The 18,921-nt window shown below is 31.7% G+C and overlaps 1 protein-coding gene across 1 annotated transcript; it reads right to left on the bottom strand.

The window, feature by feature from the left end:
* Positions 1 to 223: 223 nt before the first annotated feature.
* LOC133285421 (vacuole membrane protein KMS1-like) lies at positions 224 to 8,296 on the bottom strand. The gene is made up of 8 exons (XM_061482637.1): positions 7,911 to 8,296; positions 5,198 to 5,409; positions 4,705 to 4,783; positions 4,138 to 4,437; positions 2,325 to 2,473; positions 1,413 to 1,529; positions 832 to 1,011; positions 224 to 690 (listed from the first exon to the last, which is right to left on the bottom strand). Exons 1-8 carry the CDS (start codon positions 7,963 to 7,965, stop codon positions 523 to 525), a joined length of 1,260 nt encoding a protein of 419 aa, XP_061338621.1. The 5' UTR covers positions 7,966 to 8,296; the 3' UTR covers positions 224 to 522.
* Positions 8,297 to 18,921: the final 10,625 nt, after the last annotated feature.

Here is an 18,921-nt window from a genome sequence, read left to right on the forward strand (position 1 = left end):
CTTTATTCACTATAAGTTACAAATTAATTTAGACATGAATCATGAATTGAAATATCTTTAGCACATAGTTGGAAAAAGAGGAAATCTCAATCCACAATCTCTACCGGGGGGCAACTAACATTTGAAAAATATGATGGCTAAGGCCAATTGACTGCGTTTGATATGAGAGCAATGTGTTGTTTGATACGCAGATAAACAAAGCAGTAATTTGTTTTGCCATTCCAAAAGAATAGTAGGATTCCAATAATTCCATCGTAAGTAGTAGCAAATAAGTGGTTAAAATCTAAAAGCCATCCCAAACAATGGTTGCCTAAAATGAAAGTACAAACTGTGTATATTCATTACTATAGAAGATCCTAATAAGATATGTCTGATTCTGGTTCGATTAAGTACTTTCAAGGGGCCTTCAGGAAATAGGAAGAGCTACAATTCAAATTTCAACATTTCTGCTTGCAAGAGGAGCCAAAGAAAAAAGAAAAAGAAGAAGCAATACAAGCAGAACATAAGCATTGTATTGCACGTCTAATCTGTTGATGGAGACGTGTTGGTTGATGCAGCTAGCTCATTCTCCTGCCGTTTCTTCAAATACCTTTGAGCAGTTGCATTCACTATCTTGACAAAGAAGTTTATAAGCATAAGCCACACAACAGTGTTCCACACTGAAGCAAATGAGAAATCCCATTTTTTCCTCTGAAGATAATAGATGAAGTAATTTTAGAAAAAGAAAGAGAGCAAATATTAGAACAAGACTCTGAGGCTGTTATTCAATATGAGCAATTCAACATTAAAATCAAATAAGAAACATCACGTTACATTGGAGTTAATGGTTACCTGGATATTTGGGGATACTGGATCGGGTGCTTTCAGATACTTATCTTTAGCTGCATGGAGAGTTTCAATCACACTGGGCAAGATAGAAGCAAAACCAGGTATATGGCTGAGAACCCAGACAAATTCATTCTCTATCCAATTAAGAAGCTGATTATTGCAAACTGAGATGATAAATACCGTCTGCACAAAGTACATTGTATAGAGTGTATCAAGTGAGAGTGTGAGAACAGCTAATCTTGACTATTTAATCTTACACATTAGATAATCTTGACTATTTCTTTTCAATTCTTCCACATCCCCTTTTTATCTCTATGCTAAATTTAATATTTTAACATTCTTTTATATAAACATTCACGGGAGACCAACTTCGGGGTTCCGTATATGGTAGTGTGACTCCACAAGGACAAATCACTAGTTGCCTTCCCTCCCTCTTCTTTCCACAAGGTCATGTAAAAAATGCCAATGCTTAAATGCTTTAACATTTTATTGTAGTTAGCAAGCTAAGTCTAAAGCAAAGGAAAGGCTTCAAAAAGGCCAAATGAGTACGTAACGGAAGAAGATGAATCCAAACTTATACAAACCTGTATGTGAGTTTTAATAATTGCCTTTCCAATCAAAGTTGCAAGAAAGAATTTCCAAAATGGAATCCCAAATTGTCCACACATAATACCAGCAAGGTCAAATAGAGGATTTGGCACCTGAAATATCCATTCAGTTAATGGCAGGTTGAATGTTCATGAAGCATATATAACAAATGCTATTGTTTTAGTTAATAATAAATGCTATTTAGTAATGGTGCACCTCGAACTAAGGAATCACCACTTTATTTTCTCAATCACAATTTTTATATTGAATATAAAAACACTGGCATAATAAAAAGAAAAAGAAAAAGAAAAAGAAACTACAGCACCCTGATGAATAATAATTTGGATATTACTCATTAAATTTCTTTTACAGCCGTGGATTAAGAAAGCATCAAACATAATCAGCATAAGATACAGTATTGACAACTATAATCCGCAGAACCAAAATAGAGAAAACATAACAGTAAAATAGTACAAATTGAGTAAACATTTTCAATAATTAGAATACGTTATCCTGTCAAGCTTATCCCTCTGAAAGAAAGGTCAAAAGAAAATCCCACTTGTATATGCCTAAAAGTGACAGTCATTGTCAACCCAATGGAAGTGACAAATGACAATCACTATTGTGTGGAACCTCCATTCTCCGAATAATCTCAAAAGCAAAAATAAAATCATTGATGTGATTGGATGACAAATTTGGGACCAAAAAGTAATTGTACAGAAGAATGAGCTGTTTCAAGGTGGAGTCAGGACTAACAACCCAACTCAGAATGTTGCTAAAAGAGAAAGATCTATTATATTATAAACATCATAGAAATACATCAGGAACTTTATTTACAAAAGAAACTGTCAATTCTATTTAATGAAGAAACAAAGGTCATGCTATTAATGAAGAAAGTCGATACTAACCGAAGCAAGTGCCATAATGCTAAGAAAATTCAAATGTTGAGAGTGTGATAGAAACCAACGCTTGATTCGATTCAAGTGGGTTGCCATGATTCCTTTATCTTCAGTATCCAACTCTTCAATTGCATCAAATTTGCTCCCAGACAAGCGTGCTACATGAATAATTTGATTAGAATCATGTGCAACCAATTCCTAAAGTAAGTACCTAATAAAGCACCAAACTACTGAAAAATAAATTAATTTATCATCCTAAATCAGACAAAATAGACCTCAGAAAGTTCAAGAAGAAATAGATAGACATCACAAAGTACCATCAAAATGGAATTATTGAAAACTAAAAAAAACTATAAAATTTTACCATGCAACGGCATACAGCCAAACATTTTCTTTACCAAATATGGTGCAAGAACATTTATATTGCAATAAAGAAAGTCATATGCTATATCAATCAAGCAGGGAGGAGGCAGAACGATAAGCATCTTGGGATGCACCACCCCAAAAGTTAGCTCAAAGGGTGGGAGTGCTCAAGGCTTTATAAAGCCCACATTAGTTGCCCATACAACCAATGTGGAATTTCAAGTCCCATACATTGCAAATGGAATCGTAACATTCCACCACGCTCCGCAGCCCACACGGGCTAGCTTTGTGCTAGTCTTTTACTAGCCTAGGGCGAACACTGCAACGCCGATGTCACCACCCGCACCGCTCGATTGTAATTAGGAGACATAGTGGAAGGCTCTAATACCATTTGACAAGAATCTTGGGATGCACCACCCCAAAAACTAGCTCAAAGGATGGGGGTGCCCAAGGTCTTATAAATACAACCAATGTGGGACTCCAAGTCCCATACATTGCAAATGGGCCCATACAACCAATTTGGAATGTTAGGACCCATTTGCAAGGTATGGGACTTGGAGTCCCACATTGGTTGTATAGGCAACTAATATGGGGTTTATAAGGTCTTGGATACTCCCACCCTTTGAGCTAGCTTTTGGAGTGGTACATCCCAAGGTTCTTATCAAATGATATCAGCACCCATTATGTTTCACACATTTGAACTTGGAACTGGAACACGGGGGTTGGATCCTTGGACTTGGAACCTCGGGCTTGGGCTGCGAAGCATGGTGGGATGTTATGACCCTTTTGCAAGGTATGGGACTTGGAGTCCCACATTGGTTGTATGGGCAACTAATGTAGGGTTTATAAGGCCTTGAGTACTCTCACCCTTTAAGCTAGCTTTTGGGGTGATGCATTCCAAGGTTCTTATTACAGACACAGATGGATTTCAAATATGGGATCATGGCTGATATGCATAAAGCCATTAACTAAAGGAGATAAGGGTGTAATTGTGTAAATATGACTACTCACGCATACAATAACTTTCAAACATTAGGATGAATAATATCCCATGGGCTTAAAAAATAAGATGAATATTTGAAGTTTATTATATCTCCATAAGTATATACTTGGATTGGGCAAATAATGGGAACTAAAAAGATTCAGAAGCAAAGGTTGAGCTTTACTTCAGAATAACTTCAATAGCAGCTAATATATAACAGTCTTGGAATAACAAATTCTTATAGCTTAAAAAACAAAAAAGGCTTTTAAGAAGGACTCAACAAAATCACAGAAGTTTTAGAGCTTCACACCATCCTAGTAATAAGGTATAAATACAAGCTAGACGTAAATAGAATATATGCATGGTAAGCATATCTTTCTGAACAGTAGTCAGAAGTAAAGTCAGATTTTTATATCAATTTAACAGTAACTTGGTTAAATTAAGAGGATCAGTCGTCATACAAAATACTAATTATACCTGCCCTGGAGATAAAGTAAGGAGGAAGCTCCCCAATAGCGGTTCCCATACCCCATAGAACAGCCTCCATCTGAACTTGAGCCAAAATGCTGCTAAGTGGAACCTGTGAACCATGTACTGACTGGAACATTGGCGGCCCAAATTCCGAACAGTCTTTATCAAGCCAAGAAGGACCTCTATCTAACTGTATTGTATCATATGGAGCAATCTTCAAATCAACTCGGCCACATTGCATGGCTTTTATTGTAAAGAAAGCTATGTGGGGACCCAAGTATAGAACAAAAGTATGCAAACCAGATCCTGAACCAAAGAAAATGACAAGGGAAAATTTTATCAAAAAGAAAATGGAAAAAGAAAAAAGTACAAGCCATATGATCACGTTGTTGGGATTGTTATTGCTTACAATTATGAAGCCTATGTATTGTAAGCAAATAATTTTCTGCAAGTCCAAATCACACAAGTAGCCTAAAGACCAACTGTATTACTAACTAACCAGGAAAAACATAATCAGGAACCCTCATCTAGATATGAGGATACATCACCTTCATGCATGCCTGTTTTACTTACCAAGACCAATTGAAGACGCAACCCCAAGGGCTACCCACCACAGTCCAAAGCGGAAATATTTAAGAAGCTCCTCAAGATGCTGCAAAAATAAAAAATAAAGAAAATGCATTTTTAATGTCTTACGAGTATAATAACTCAAAATAATCATAGATGTGTAGCCCTTAGGGTATTAATCAGTTGGGGGGTTAATTATTGTTAAGATTCAAGAGACAAAAGAAAATTGATCCTACATTAGTTCCCATTGTCAGATTAATTAATGAACTTCCATTTTAATTAGCATAATCTTCAAATAATAATATCAACATGAAAACTTAAGCTAGTTATAAGTTTTTTACAGCTTATTGCAGATTTGAGGTTTGGATCGCTAGGTTCACATTTCTAATGGTACTCACGTATAATAGGCAAAAAGACCCAGAAATATATTATTTCCCATGGAACTTTTTGTGATTTAGAACTATCATTCACAAGTTACTGACAGAATAAATGAAAATACCTTTTCATGAGGACCATCCAGGGTAATCAACATTATGCCAAGAGCCCCTACCACAAAACTGAAAAGCATAAGCCATCCACCTTTTGCCAACAGATATAATGCTGCTTTCTTCATGTATTGAGTAACAGCTAATGTGAAGAATTTTAGTGTTTTGAAGGGTTGTGTGGTTAGCGTCAAATTTTCTAGCTCCGTTTGGTGCTTCTTGTGAAGCCCTGCAAAACAGAAAATTTCTAATCAGCATATGGGATACAATAGAAGCTCAGAATTTAGACAGTGGTTTTATGTAAATTTTTCTAATCACGAGTTTGGAAGAGTACGAATGTCTCTTTTAATTTAACCTTCTCTTCAACACTCTCTTCCCATTACCAAATTTTTTTACTTTTAGAAACCCTTTTGACTTGCAAGAACCACTTTTGCTACAGTCAAAATCCCTCCCAAATCTCTTCTAATAGAATTCTCTTATACACTAATTGTTTTCCTTCTTATAGCTGCCACCATTTAATCATTGGATTTATAGCTTAATGTTTCTCCCTTTCCTCTACTTAGCATGTGTGTCCAGAACCAAAATCTATACTGGGTGGTTAAGCTCTCTACTGTTATGTGTTATGACTTTGCAAATCAATGTGTCTATTTTCCATATCAAAAAGAAATCTACTTGTGAGCTTGAAACTCTATTTTGTAAACAATAAGATACTCCTCCCGCTTATTAAAACAAGGGTTTACCATCATTAAATCATATACCATCACAAAGTCAATGTAATAGATTCCTCTAATCATTTGATTTTTCAGGACCATATCTACCATGAAACCTTGTGTACTCCCTTGTTTTTCTTCCAACATCCATTTGGACCTCCTAAAAATCCACGTAGACAAATATAAACTCCATGGTTTAACCAAGCAATAACTTTAATTAGGAATGACAATTTGGGTTGACATGACACGAATTTAACACAATCACAATATGAATTTGAAACGGGTCAAGACCTTCGACACGAACACAACTTACTTATTTTGAGCGTTGACAGAACACATGATATGAATAACCCACCAACCTCAAAGTGTGTTGCTTATTATGCAAATTGACACGACATAACACGAATAATCTGTCAACCTTGAAATGTTTCGCTTATTACACAAGATGACATGACACGATAAGACACGAATAGCCTGTATACTAAATGTTGCTTTCATCAATGTAATGTTGGCACGACACGACACAAATATCTTTTAAGAAAATTAATGCGGGTCAGGTTGACACACAATATAACACCAATTTTTTATTTCAGTTTTTGCCAACACGAACACAACACAAATTTGAAAACGGATTGACTTGAGCACAAATTTCTTGTGTCGTGTCAGAATGTCACATTGAAAATTGTCGCCTCTAATTTTAATTATAAGGCCATAACATTTCCTATCAATAATTTAAGCAATAAAAGAAGGAAAATCTAACATAAGGTGTAAGGCTGTAACATTTTCTACCATAATCATGCAATCTTAGAACACCAAAATCTCCTCAGCATGACACCTCCCTCTCCGCCACCCACCCTAACATCCACTTTTAGTGATTAAACAGATTAACAAATTCTATAACCCTAAATGTGGAATTCATCCACAGAGGAACTATTATGATGAAGGCTATAACAGTTGTGGATCTCAGTATATTTTTGGGGGATCCATGGCCACCCCCGGAATTTTAAAAAGAGCATGTAATCACTCAAGCATTAGTAAAACACTATATGACCACCCCAAAAATTCTTAGTTAAGATCAGCTATTGGGATTTAGAACTCCCAGACTTTCATACTACAGATCAGCCATTGGATCCTCTCATGTCTCTTTCACATGACCACCTCATATGATAAATTTCAGTTATTCATTGACAGATAATTAATAACCAACAATTAAAATGACAATTTTCAATTTTTTGTTTTACAAATTGTCATTAAAATTAAAACTATTGATCGGTCAATGAATGACTGAGATTTAACACATGACATGTCATGTTAAAGAAAGAAAGACATCACCTGTCCGAACGAATGTGGATGCCTAGATGCCAGCTGAAAAACCCTCCCTCCCATCTCCAACCCAAGAAAAAACAAGGAAGCCATCGCATAGATGGTTATCAAATGCCAGTCTTTTGTTGCCCATAACAGTTAGTTGGTAAACTCAACGCAAGATTAATGACCCTTCTTCACTTACCACTCCCCCATTTTAGAACACAAGCGCTTTAAAAATCATCCTCCATCACATAACAGAGACCCTCCCGTGACAATTCATGATCACATACATTCCCCAGCAGCACCGTCGAAGAAAACAAGTTTTTAGCCCATCCAAATTATCGAGAACCCGAGGCACCCAAAAAAGTTATGCTTTCCAAGAACTGTGGAAAACTGGAATCTTCAAAACCCTCTTCCACCAGTATCACCATTTAATTTGGCAAAAACTTTCCCTGTCATTCTAGTCCCGACCCAAACTATGATCAAAACATAAACAATTTCACAGATCCCAAAAACCAAGGCCTGAGATTTCACAGCAAAAAATTCAAACCCCAATACTATTCTGACATCAAAATCCTACCCCAACCGAGAACAACTGAAACTAACTAAAATATAACACGGTAATGAATATTAAATCATGACTATACTTTCAAGCAGAGAATCAAAATCCAACTGATAGGATAATAAAACAAAGAAATCAAATCAAATAACATGCCTGAGGTAGACATGTTAGTGCTTCCAGAAGAAGCTGCTGTTTCTACAGACCCCATTGTTGCTCACGCTTTAAAAATTGAATCTTTACTTTTGGGGAAGCAATATCTTCTCTCTTTCTCCCTCTAATTTTCCGGGTTGCCCCTTGCATCTACGGAATTCGGCTACAACACAAGTGAGTCAGAAATGGCCATGGATAAAAAATTTCCCTCGAATTTAACTACCCAAAAATAAAAACAAAAAATTGGGAGTTTCGATTGAAATGGTTTCAGTGAAATTTGCAGATCAAACAGAGCAAAATCGGAGCTTTGCTTCGAAGATTGGGCGCGGTGAATATTGGTTGCGCTCACTGTTTATCTCCTGCTACACTACAACAAAATATTAGAAAGAATTCTTCGGCGTGTTTGTCATTTCCTTTTTCTCTAACTCTTTTTATAATTTAATTGAGAAAAGTGTTTATCATTTAAAATGACACAATTTATATCTTTTCACCTTCACAAAGAGATGAGACTCGCATCTTTATTTTTTTGTCAACTCTCTCTCTCCTTCTTTATCTATCTTTTTCTCTTTTAAGATGACACAACTTTACATCCTTTAAAATGATATGACTTTTACCCAATTTAATTTTGATAATGTTACAAATGATTGGATAGTGATAAAATAACAAACCAAAATTATACTCTTTCTATTTTTATTTTTTTATATAAAATTATACTCTTTCTTAAGACGTTTAAGTACTACTATGCTCAATATGATTAAACCTTATTAACTTCTTAATTAAGAAAGACGGATCGTATTTCATTAAAAATTAAATTTTAAATAAAAAATAAAAAATTGATATTTCTCGTATTATAAATATATATAAAAAGGGATATGTTATTCTACTTATTATTTTTTCTGGCTATCTTTGTCTATAACTCTTCAATACCGTTAGATCATAATCTCAAGAAGAGAGAGAAAAATAAATGTTAGTTAAGATTATAATCTAACGGTGTTGGAGAGTGATAGGCAGAATAACTTATCCCATATAAAAATATGTGAAGTCCATGTGAGGTGCTGTAAATAGAAGAGAAAAAAAAAGAGTCATACATACTTTTATATGTATACAGAAGATAATTTTATTTCCTACATATGAGAGACATTAAATCCAAAAAATTATTTATCCTATTATTTTAACAGAATAATATTCATGCAGTTACTGCAGATAAGTTATCTGCATTTATTCCCAAAACGACGTCGTTTTGGGATTGAAAAACTAAATAATTATAAGGGTTCACTTTTTTGCAGTTACTGCAGATAAGTTATCTGTAGTAAATCTAATACGACGTTGTTTTAAGGAAAAAATTATGGTATTTTTGTAATTTTAATTTATTTCAGGGTTATTATAGTATTTATAATTATAATTTTTTAATCTTTCAATCCAAAAACGACGTCGTTTTGAAAGTAGATGCAGATAACTTATCTGCATTAACTGCAGAAATAATTTTCTATAATTATAATTATAAAGACTATCATAACCCTGAAATAAATTAAAATTATAAAAACACCATGATTTCCGCCCTAAAACGACGTCGTATTAGGCTTACTGCAGATAACTTATATGCAGTAACTGCAGAAAATGCGAATTACTGCAGATAAATTATCTGCATTTATTCCCAAAACGACGTCGTGTTAGGATTGAAAAACTATGGGGCTGTTTGGTAGGGGGCAAAAAAAAATTAGCCAGGAAAATAGGATAGGAAAAATAATAGGCAATGTTTGTAGGAGTATGGGTGTAAATAGGCTATGTTAGACTAAGCTTTGACTTAAATAGGCAAGTCTGTGTAAAAAACATTTGGTCTGATCTGACCTGTTAGCCTGTGTAGGCTCCAAATTACAAGTTTGGCCTGACCTATATTTAAAAGATAAAAGTCTTGGCCTAGGCCTGTTTAAGCCTATTATACATTCAACAATTAAAAGAATAACTAAAATAATATAATTTTATTATTCAAATTTATTAAAATAAAAAAATTTATTTTAATTATTTTATTTAACATAAATAATATGATATACGCCGACCTGTAGGCTTATAGGCCCGATATGTATAAAAAAGCCTATGACCTATTTTATAAATAGATTTTCTTAAAAGCCTAAGCCTGTTCTATTTTACTAATTGTAACAGGCTAAGTCTAGCCTAATATAGGCTAGGCCGTAGACCTCTGTAGGTCGGCCTACCCATTTACACCCCTAGGTAGGAGGATTAAAAAAAAGGTGTATGGGAAAAAAAGGTGTCCGTGTTTTCATTTTGTTCATGAGTTGGTTCAAAAATTTTGCAATCTTAAAGGTGGTTACCTTTTTTTCTTTGTCAGTGACAAATTCTTAACACTTTGTTGTGACTAAAATGCCCTTGCATTAAAGTGCATTTATCAAACCTCAATTGGTAAACCATTGTTTAGGTGTGGAAAAAGGTAATTTCAGTAAATATTTCCATCTTTTTTTTACACTATCAACCAAACATACCTTACTAAAATTAATCCAAGTTTTCCTGCAAAATTTTGAACTACTAAACACCTTTTCGTTACTTACTCGGCAACAAAAGTTTCTCATCATATTCTCATGCAATTTTTCTTCCTGGTCAAAAAAAAATTTCTCGTACCAAACGCTCCTTAAATAATTATAATTATAAAGACTATAATAACCTAAAAATAAATTAAAATTATAAAAATACCATGATTTTCGCTCCAAAACGACGTCGTATTAGACTTACTGCAGATAACTTATATGCAGTAACTAAAGAAATAATTGTTGGATATTTGTTATACTCAAATTGATTTATTGATTTAAAATATATTTTGATGATTACAAACAATTTAATGTAAATTTAATTGATAATATTTTATTATCTTGAAATTATTAATGAGCTAATTGTTTGAGATTTCAGAATAATATTTATTATGATTTGAAATAGTATTTAAGATAATTGAAGATTGCATGAAGATTGGAGAAGATATGAAAGATATCATGAAGAGAAAGAAAAGCATGGGATCAAGTCTGATAGCTTCAAGGACAAAATAGTAAATTTAATAACTTGCTTGGAAGAGATTGATTGAATCTAAAGTACAAGCCCATCACCGAGTGGATCTTGAAGTCAAAGAAAAATACAGCCCAACAAAGAGAACCAATTTAAGAACAGTTGGATTCAATAGAACATGTAATCTTACTTTGATTGCCTTAGACAGTGGCGGACCCAGGAAAAAAAATTTATGTCCACACAATCAGTGCGGGGTTCGGGGGCAGCGCCCCAGAATTTTTTTTTTTATATAAAAGTTTAAATCAACGCTTGAACCCGCTCATAATCTAGTTGCTTCCATAACAAGCTGCAGACAATAGTTTGACCAATTATTTTCCCCCTAAATCTTATCAATCCTTCAAAACAAATATGAGAATATACTCCAGTACATCCATACATCATCATTCTATTTTGGGATATGTTATTTTACCTAACATTTTTCTGCCTACCTTTGCCTACCACTCTCCAATACCGTTAGATCAAAATCTCAAGAAGAGAGAAAAAGATAAATGTTAGTTAAGATTCTGATCTAACGGTGTTGGAGGGTGGTAGGTAGAGGTAGGCAAAAAAATGGTAAGTAGAATAACCTATCCCTTCTATTTTATAGTGGTGAATAAAAAAGTTAACACTACCTATACAGAAGTAAAACAAAATCACAGTGAAGGTCTCGTCTCTAGATATTAACTTATTTGAGAATGTCAGACCTACAATCAATCATCTCTTTTTATAAAAATAAAAAAGGAAACAAAGGATGAAGAGAACGTGGAAATGAGTACGTGACAAGGGAGGAAGAATAAGTTTTCTTTCTAATCAATGTGCGTTGTTGCGTTGTTTTAATCATCTTCGTACGTTGTTACGTTGCTAACTAATATAAGAATAAATATCCTTTTTGGTCCCTAAAAAAAATTTGGACCTCACTTTAGTCCATTATAAAAAAAAAATTAGTCACCTGATCCCTATGGACCCACTTTGGTCTTTCTGTGGGACTAGTGTAGGTCTTTTTTGAATTTGTGATGGACCACGATTTTAATTAAATTGATCTACTTTAAATTTTTTAAGGACCTCGAGACTAATTTTTTTTTTGTAAAGGACTAAATTGAGAATCATGTTTTTTGTTAGGGACTTAAAAAATTATTTACTCCTAATATATATATTGAATCAAGAGACAAATAACAATCTACAAAAAAAAAAAAAAAAAAAAAATTTAAAATCAAAAAGTTTATGACCGCACTTGCGGGCATTTGCCCGCAAGTCGGTCCGCCAATGGCCTTAGATATTTGAAAAGCAAGGATAAAAAATGGTTTTACAAACAAACCTCTGGATGGATTTTCTTATCTAATAAACCACTATTTTCAAATATTGTGGTTGTTTTTAAAATCTTCTAGATTCTGATTCAAAAAATAAAAAGGTTGTTTTTTTTAAATAAAGATAAAGAGATTATCTGAAAATCAGTCTTCCAGTCCTTCAGTCTTTCGTGATTATAAAAATAAAATTTCATTCCAAAGGATTACAAGCAGAGCATAAGTTATAATATTGTGGCAATCAAGGCACGATCAAGGTCTCTCTTTTAATGCTCATAGGTTTGCTATTTTACCTCTCTTCTTATTCAAGAAGCACATGGTATTTCTATTATTAAATCTTTTTGTTAGCTTAGAGTTAAGCTATTGTGCGTAAGTGATTGATTCTGTCTGAGTTGACAGAAGGTGAGTTATTGGTGAAGTCTCGTTTGGGTGGCTGAGTAGTCATTCAAATTTGGGTGTGAATTGTATAAGGGTAGTGTAGGGCTAACCTTGTATTATTGTTTTTGGCTCTTTTAGTGAAGTGCTTTTGACCAATTGGAGAGTTTATCCAGATTGGTGCCGTGGGTTTTTACTCCTCTTGAGCCAAGGAGGTTTTCCCACGTAAATTGCTGTGTGATTTTGGCATGTTTTATTTTCTATTTATTATCTTTCGAAATCTGGTTTTGTTTTTAAAAGGAGGCAAAAATTTTATAAACTCAATTCACCCTCTCTTGAGTTCATCTGGGACCAACAATAATTAACCCATATTTTAAAGGTTTAATATCTCTTATATTATAAGAGATAATTTTATAAAAAATATTAATGTTATGCCACTGCAGACAGCAATCTTATGCTGAACATTCATCGATCAACGTGCATTTTTTTTTTTAAATATAAGTCCTACCACTAAGTCTGTCTTTAAGGCATAAGATTGCTTTCTACAGCGACATAAGGTTTTTTCTCTAATTTTATTTTCTATTAAACCTTATTTAATGGTTTAATTTTTTTTCATGGTATATGAGATAATATGTCTTATGCAATACACAAAAAAGTAGATAAAATTTTAAAAAGAAAACAAAAAAAAAAGTTTCATCTATTTTTTTATGTGTTACATGAGATATTTTAATAATATTTTCCCTATTTTAAAGGTTAAATTGTTTCCGATAATATTATCTCATGTCACCTCGGTGAGATTGAAAAAATAAAAAAATTGTCACAATTTTTCTCTCTCTAGCTCTAAGTTCATAATTGTAAAGAACCATGGGATACACCACCCCAAAAGCTAGCTCAGGGGTGGGAGTGCTCAAGGCCTTTTTAGGCTAGAAGCGTGGAATTACACAGGCCCAATTTTTTGTTTACCTTTTGTGCTATTTTTATTTATTTTAATTCCACTTTAAAGCGGGGGACGGTGAAGCTTTGATACCATGTAAAGAACCATGGGATACACCACCCCAAAAGCTAGCTCAAGGGGTGGGAGTGCCCAAGGCCTTATAAAGGCCATATTAGTTGCCCATCCAATCGATGTGAGACTATATATCTCAACAATAATCACCTCCATGTTTGTCTAGAGTTTTTTTTTTTTTTTTTTTGCTCCCTCACACATTTCTCCACTTTGATTACTTTTGCTTGCACTGTAAATTTTCATCCAATGTGTGGCATCACTGTTCCTTCGCATTTGCTTGCAGGTGCGGGTTCTGTATTTGCAGATGCGGTTTTTTATTCCAACCAGAGGGGAAAAAGAACCCAAAACTGAACCGAAGTTTTTCAAAGAACTCAGATGATTCACTCGAAGAAAGAATCACTACATCAATCACAAAATAAAAAATCTCAACGTTCAGAATATAGAATTCGACCTTTTATTTTTTTGGTTTCGAAACTTCATTGTGAGAACTTGGTATTTGACTACGTCAAATTTAATAAAAAAATTTGCTCCAACATAAAGCCACGTAGTTTTGGGACGATGGTATATAATATTATGGGTTTTCGTTTTATCCTTTAACATAACACAACAAACTTTTCTACCCTCACAACATTTTGTGGGACCCACACTTTTTAAAACAAAAAAATAAATAAAAAATTAAGGCACGCAAAACGAATCTCTATAACATTACACAATCACTTTTCCTACAATATAACTCTTATAAAACCCTAATATTATCTCAGTAGAAACAATAAATCCTTGTTTTAATATATATATATATATATATATATATATATATAAAAGGGGTTTAATTTTTTTCTTTTAAAAATATATAGTTATATCATTTTAATTAAGAGAAAGATATAAAAAATAAAAATTATGGGAGAGAAAGTGAGTATTTAAAAAAAATTATAAATAAAAAATAATAAATTTTATCTTTTTCTCACTTAAAATAACATAATTATATGTCCTTTGTCCTTTGAAAGGACGTATATAAAGGGATATACTTACTTTAATATGAATGTGGCGGAAAAAAAAATTTCTACCAATTAAAAGCAGGAATATTTAACTTTATGTATAATATAAGGGAAATAATTTTCTTATGTTGCAGAAATAAAATTGCAAGTGGAATCCATAAATAAAAGGATAGAAAAAAAAAGTGGGACCACCCATATTTTGTGTGTATAAAGAATTTAATTATCTCGTGTAAAATGAAATAAATATAACCCATAATATAATATGGGTAAAGTATTTCTCTCGTCACTAGAGATAAGTCATCTCCAGTGACTCTTAAAACTACGTTATTTTGAAATAATGAAAGGTGTTTGATAATTTTATTTATTCATTTATTATATGAATTTTATCGCAATATTTTTTATTAATTCTCCTAAAATTACAAAAATATCATTCATTAATTGAAAACGACACAATTTTGAGGGTTCAGTGAAGATAATCCCATTACTGAAAAAATACTTTGCGGATATAATATTTAGTAACAGGTGAAATAGTTTTTTTTTTTTTTTTTTGTGTTTTATGATTTTTGTTTATAGTCGTCGTATAATATGAATAGGAGATTAACTCAGTCATAGAGTCAAGTTATAAGTTATTGAACCCAAGGTTTGATTGCAGATTAATTAATCAAATTGAAAATTTGAGAAGACATGAATTTATTAAAAAAATTATATGAAAAATTATTTTATAGTTTTAACACAATTTAGTTGTAATTTAACATTATAATAAAATTAATATTATGTTCGTCAATATAAAATGAAACTCCTAAAAAATTTATTTAAATAACTGGAAATTTTTTATAACCCAATAAGTAAGAAGAAGAAAAATGCATTGCATTAAGTGAGGAAAAATCTTCTCAAATAAAATAAATTAACCCAAAAAAAGTAAAGATATAATTTTGGCAATAAATAAGAATTGAGTTGTCAAAGCACTGTTGAAAAAACCGGTCCATCAACCGGCTTTATTGCTCAAATCGATTTTGAAAAAAATAATTCCAATTTTGGAGTTGCTGAGATTCGAACTCAAGTCTCATACCCAACAATAACTTACCACTAGACTGAGTTTCTTTGTTGGTTAATATGCACCATTTAATATATATATATATCATATCATTTAATAGAATTATTTAAAAATTGCATCTAGTAAGAATCAAACCCTTGTTTTGAAGATATAGATTGTAGTATTTACCTCTAAGTTACATTTGGTTCTTGGTTCACTTGCACCATTTAAAATATTTATTATATAATTAAGTATAAAATATAAATTTATATACATATCCGATTCATACGGTTGAACCAATGACCCACTAATTGAACTAAAGATTCACTAACTCGATACCCCGACCGAGTCAATCAGAGGTCCGAGTTTAATAACATTGTGTCAAAGTCCTGAAAGAAATACTCACATATCTTAATTAGGAGCATATTTGTTGCGCAATGAGAATAGGTACTTCCTTACAAAAAGGAAAACATATAAAAGAAAATAATTACAAAAATAGTATAAATGTTATTTTTTATATTTGATAAAAAATATACTAAATACTCGGTATATTTATAAGAAAAAAGAAGTATTATTTTAAAGGACACAAACTTGTGTCCTTCTAGGTAATTTACACAAAGTATGACCGGTTATAGTTTGTATAAATCTGAAAAAAAATAATAATTTTCTCTCTCCAGTCACATCGCTGATGTGTAAAGTAATTTTTTTTTTTAAATTTATACAAAGTATGACCGGTCAGACTTTATGTAAGTCACTAAAAAGACACAACTTACATCCTTTAAAAAGACACACATTAAATCCATATTTATAATACTAAAAATATTTTCCTTAATTAGATTGGCGCAGAAAGGCCAAGTTTTTCGATTGAACTTACAAGATCAGTATAAGTCATCCGATCATAATTTTTCATATATTTGAAATAGATACTAATCCTCTTAGTCATCCACGAGTTTTCACTAAATTATTATAGTCTCCATTACAAAAAAAAATATTATAGTCTCAAATTATGTGCATTATAAAATCTCCTTGATCACTAAATTTATACTTATTTACAGAATAAGCTATCTTTTTATTAGTGACACGTGAAATAGTTTATCAAAAAAAAAAAAAAAAAAGTGACACGTGAAAAAGGTGCCTACATATAATTCCTATATATTTTTTAAACTAAAATGTAAGAAATATACCAAAATATGTTATTAAAAATGAACATTTATATCTTGAAAAATCCAAGTTTTTATTTTATTATAATAGGTGTGAGAAGAGAGGATGTAAATTAAAATAGAGACAAATAACCTCGGTGTGATTTAAAATTGGAGTCAAACAATCCTAAAATAATTTGATACCATAATACGATTAGTACAGGCCAGAGGCGTTAACGGGTCGAGCCGAGCCAAACTTTTTTTTTTGATAACAGAGTCGAGCCAAACTTTAGTATTAAAAGATCAAGTCTGTGTTTAAATATGTCAGTCTGACTAAGCCTGTTATATATTATGAATATAATTATCGGCTTGTAACCTAGTTTATTTACAAAAAATAAAAATCTGATTTAGTCTGTTAAAAAAAATAAGACAACAAAAATTTATTCAAACAGAATATACAATCAAAAGCACTAGTAATTCTATAAATATTCATAAATTAAATGTATATTAAAACAACATAATATAGAACAAAATCATTTAAAAAGTATGTTTAACCAATAAAATAGGTGAAATGGATTGAGGAGAGAGTGGACTATTATAAATAGTATAAAAAATATAAAATAAAAATAAAAATAAAAATAAATATATTAGGATAGCCTAAAAGGCTCTAAAATTGAGTTTTTGAATTGGAATCTGAGGTCTTTTTATTAAACGGGCTTTTATACAAGTTTAAGACTGATTCCAATAACCAATTTTAGCTAAAGCCTTCATGAGCCGAGCTAAAGAGCCCTGATACATTTATCATCCCTAGTACAGGCGCAGTGAAGAAATTAATACAAATAGTAGAATTATTATCTTGCAAGCATAAGTTTTTATGCAAACGACATCGTTTTTGTCAAAACATATTAGAACCAATTTAATTGCATATAATGATAAATCATAAATCATAATGATAAATAGTAATATTAAGAAACGGAAATTTTTTCTTTTGATTAGAAAGACAGAGAATAAAATTTATGCTGAGAAAAACCTATACATGAGTGAGTTAGTTGCACAATAATAAAAATATCATCTCATTTTTAAAATTATCTAATCTTTAGCGAATATATAGACCTCCGTCTAAGATTCTCAGCCTCTCACAATCACAATCAGTTGAGTCAACTGACATAAATATTTAGTAGTTTTTTCTTTCAAATAATTTCGGTCCACTTTTCTTGACAATGATATTTTTTTCTATTATTTGCAAAATTTGTGAATTTATATTTTTAAATATATAAAAATTTAATTAATTTACAATCATGATGGTTTTATATTTGAGCTTTGATTATCTCGTATTGTGATTCAATGATGAGCCATACACTTATTAAAAAAAATATTTACACATAAATTGAAGTATCATAGCATAATAAAACACTTATCATACAACATAATAAATGTTTTTTCCTTTATATTTCTGTCTTAGCAAAGAAAAGCGAATTTGACATACTGATGGATCTCACGTTAAATATTTTTTTTATTTCCACTATTAGTAACATGAAATTGGATATCACGGGATAAAAGCATAGCTTAGATTTTAAATCATTTTCTATTTTCTTTTTAAATTGGAGGCCGTCCGCATGAGTAGCAGTATATTCCTTTTATTTTTTTTGGAAAAAAAAGTAGTCTATTTTTTCTTATAAATTTTGTTAGAGTATAATATAAAGGAAAGAATGTTTATGCAGTTATTGGAGATAAGTTATCTGCCTTTATTCTCAAAACGACGTCGTTTTTGTATTAAAAAATCTTAAAAAATTATAAATATAAATACTATTATAACCCTGAAATAAATTAAAATTAAAATAACATCATGATTCCTGTGCCAAAATGACGTCATATTGAGCTTACTGTAGATAACTTATCTGCAGTAACTGCAGAAAAAATAAATCTTAAATATAAATCAGTAGAGAGGTCTTCACCTAATTGCTTAAGTTTTTTGATAGAATTAGTTCTTTATATGATTTCAAGTCCAATTGACTTACTTGTGAGAGGACGAATATAAAATAAATCATTAAAAAAACTTTTACCTAATAATTTAAACTTTTAGGTTAAATTAATTCTTTATAAATTTTTATCACATA

This window comes from Gastrolobium bilobum, unplaced genomic scaffold (assembly GCF_033153095.1).
Source record: "Gastrolobium bilobum isolate Gb01-03AN ecotype WA unplaced genomic scaffold, APGP_CSIRO_Gbil_v1 utg7290, whole genome shotgun sequence".
Lineage (NCBI taxonomy): Eukaryota > Viridiplantae > Streptophyta > Magnoliopsida > Fabales > Fabaceae > Gastrolobium > Gastrolobium bilobum.

What these genes read in the sequence shown, in the direction of transcription:
- LOC133285421 (XM_061482637.1), bottom strand. Translation starts at nt 7,965, where the DNA reads ATGGGGTCTGTAGAAACAGCAGCTTCTTCTGGAAGCACTAACATGTCT. An exon ending in CACTAACATGTCTACCTCAG is followed by an intron (nt 5,410 to 7,910) that starts GCATGTTATTTG and finishes TCTGTTTTGCAG; the next exon opens with GGCTTCACAAGAAGCACCAA. An exon ending in GCATTATGGCACTTGCTTCG is followed by an intron (nt 1,530 to 2,324) that starts GTTAGTATCGAC and finishes TGGATATTTCAG; the next exon opens with GTGCCAAATCCTCTATTTGA.